Genomic DNA, 2,668 nt, shown 5'->3' on the forward strand with positions numbered 1-2,668 from the left:
CGGCCAGCTGGGCCCCAGGGTGAGAACAGCCCTTTCCTCAACTGGGCTGGCTAGAGGGAAGGGCAGGATGGCCCAGGCAGGCCTCGTGGCCTGAGCGCCCCCACCCCCACTCTGTCCTTTCTCCCAGGAACAGCTGGCCAGAGGGGAAACTGGACTCCAGCTCAACAAGCTATTCTGGCCTGCAAGGTCGTGACTCTCTGGCCCAGCCTGGACTCCTGGGGGAGGGCAGGGCCTTCTCTGCTGCTCTTACCCTGGAAACCTGAGCCCTGCGAGCACAGGAGTTAGAGGAAGCCATAAGGTAAGGTATTGGGGTGCCGGGGGAGGACTCTGGGCACGGGGTCTGGCCTGTAGGGTCTTTCCCAAAGCAGGGCCCTCCGGCCCTCCTCCCTGGGGTGCTGGGTGCCCTGGCTGCGTGAGCACAGGCCCACTGCATTTGGTGGCCTCAGCAGGACCACCTGGCTGCCTCCCGGCTGAGGACAAGACACCGCTGGGCCTCCCTTTGTGTGTCTTGGGAGGGGCAGCCGCTGAGCAAACAGGAGGGAAATCCTGGATTCTGCCTCTTCACCACTTGCTCAGAGCCGTTAAGGGGCCCCAGCCGCTGGCCCACTCAGCCTGGCCGCTTCCTGGTTCTGTGTGAGGAAGGAAGCGGTGGTGACCGGTGGCAGCAAAGCCAGCGCTTGACCTTGGAGAAAGCTCAGAAAAAGGCGTCACCCCCCCCACCCCCCCGCCCCAGACCCAGGACTGGGGCGCGCCTTCACTGTGCACCTACTGTGTGCCAGGTCCTGGCTCTGGGGCGCTGCCAGCCACCACGGGATGTGGGGACAAGACTCCAGTTTCCAGAGGGGGAAACCGAGACTGGGCTCATGAGGGGGCAGGGGGGTGAGGGGCAAGCCTTCGTTGGGGTTCTCTCCTCACTGCTCTCTCTTCGCCCCCAGAGACCAGGCTGTCGCCCAGGACCCCCGCAGAACAGGCAGCAGCCTCCCCCCATGGCCGAGCTACTGCCCCTGCTGCCTTGGGCGCCTCCCGTGGCTCAGGGGGGTGCTCAGGACCCGCCCGCACCCCCAGCCCAGTGGCAGAGCCAGCAGCCACAGGGTGGCAGGGCCGACGGCCTGGTTCCTGAGCGCTGGAGGCTCCTGGCAGTGCCCTCTATTCACATAACGCCGTCCAGTGATGGGGAGTCACCCCCTTGCTCCCCAACTCCCCGGCGCTTGCAGCGGCTGAGGACCCCCGACCTGGAGAGCTCATCCTGGGACAGGTCAGCTCTGGGGGGTGGCATGGGGAAGGGGGCCTCTGGCGGGACTCAGGCTCGAGGGTGGGGTCCCTGTGGCTGTCGTGAGCGGGGGTGGTGGGGTGCAGGAGAGTCAGTGCAGGGGCTGAGCCCACGGGTTCTTGACTGGAAGTTGTGACACAGATGCACAAGCAGAAGCAGGCAGCTGGGAGCCTGCTGTGGACAAGTGGTGCAGCCCCGCTCAGAGCTGCTTACAGAGCCTGGAGGCGGACACCCCCTTCCATCTGCCTGGGGTTTTTCAAACTGGGGGTCATGACCCCCTCAAGGGCTGTGATTCCAATGGATTGCAATAAACACTTATTTTTAAAAAAGATTTATTTATTTATGCAGACGAGCTGGGGTGCAGGCCAGAGGTGCAGGGGACAGAGTGAGGAGCAGAACAGGCAGATCTACTGACACACACTGCTGAGGGAGCAGCGGGGAGACAGGAGAGGTCTGCTGCGTCCTGTGTGTCAGCTCTCTGGCCGGGGATCGAACTCAGGCTGCAGTGGCTGCTGCTAGCTTTATAGTGCTGTGCTTTAACCCATTGCACCGCCAGGGCGGGCCTGAAATCAGCACTTTTATCCCCCAAACAGAAAAAGATAGAATTGCCAGTAGCTGTGGATGAGACACTGTGAGTAAGTGTGATTTCTTGTCCTGCACCATCTGTAACACTGCCTGTATGTCCACGTGTGTACTGGCAGCCAGCAGGAAAGGTATTTCCTGTTGCAGCTCATGGGCAAAAAAAAAATTAAACTTCTGCAAAGAAACACTCCCTCTGGCACAAGGAGACAGGAACTGGGAGGTTCAAGGCTTCGGGGAAAAGAGGAAGAACTCCACTGGCCCTGGATAGAAATATCCACAGTGGCTCCTGCCAGCTAAAGCTTATGACGTCCAGTGCTGTAGAGTTTGGAGAAATCTCAGAAACAATGAGGGCGAAAGCAAGTTGCAAAATGATACAGTAGAGCTAAGACTGTTATCGTTTTCAAAGACAGAACAATAGGCTGGATTGATGAGAGCCTCCCCACCCAGAGAAGGACAGGACACATGGGGTCTTCGGCTAGTGAGGACCCGGGGACAGAGACAGAAGAACAGGGCTTTCAGCTGTTCTTTTCTTTCCTTTTTAAAAAAAAGAATAGGACATAAAAACGGTATAATGCCCATGTCTGTTGTATATGGGGATGGTATATGGAGGGCTGTTATCGTTTCTTGTTTGAAATAAATAGTCCCTAATTAAAAATTTGAATAGATTTCAAAAGTAGAAATAGAGAACTAGAGAAAAGCGAGAGGGGAGAGATGGTAGAAGGAGGAGGGTGTTTCTAAGATGGGGTGGGAGTGGAGACAGCCACAGGAAAAGCCAGGGCGCTCGGGGAAGGAACTTGTGAGCAGTGGGAACAGCCA

At 58.0% G+C, this 2,668-nt stretch overlaps 1 protein-coding gene across 1 annotated transcript in view; it reads left to right on the forward strand.

Annotated features, from left to right (window-relative positions):
- Positions 1 to 172: 172 nt before the first annotated feature.
- Positions 173 to 2,668, forward strand: part of GRAMD1A (GRAM domain containing 1A) — a 20,313-nt gene continuing 17,817 nt past the window's right edge. Inside the window, exons 1-2 of the mRNA XM_012730480.1 lie at positions 173 to 298; positions 936 to 1,255. Of these exons, the coding sequence (XP_012585934.1) occupies positions 987 to 1,255 (269 nt within the window). The 5' untranslated portion in view covers positions 173 to 298; positions 936 to 986. The remainder of the gene's footprint in view (positions 299 to 935; positions 1,256 to 2,668) is intronic.

Source organism: Condylura cristata, unplaced genomic scaffold, assembly GCF_000260355.1.
Source record: "Condylura cristata isolate star-nosed mole 26May11 unplaced genomic scaffold, ConCri1.0 scaffold00028, whole genome shotgun sequence".
Taxonomy (NCBI): domain Eukaryota; kingdom Metazoa; phylum Chordata; class Mammalia; order Eulipotyphla; family Talpidae; genus Condylura; species Condylura cristata.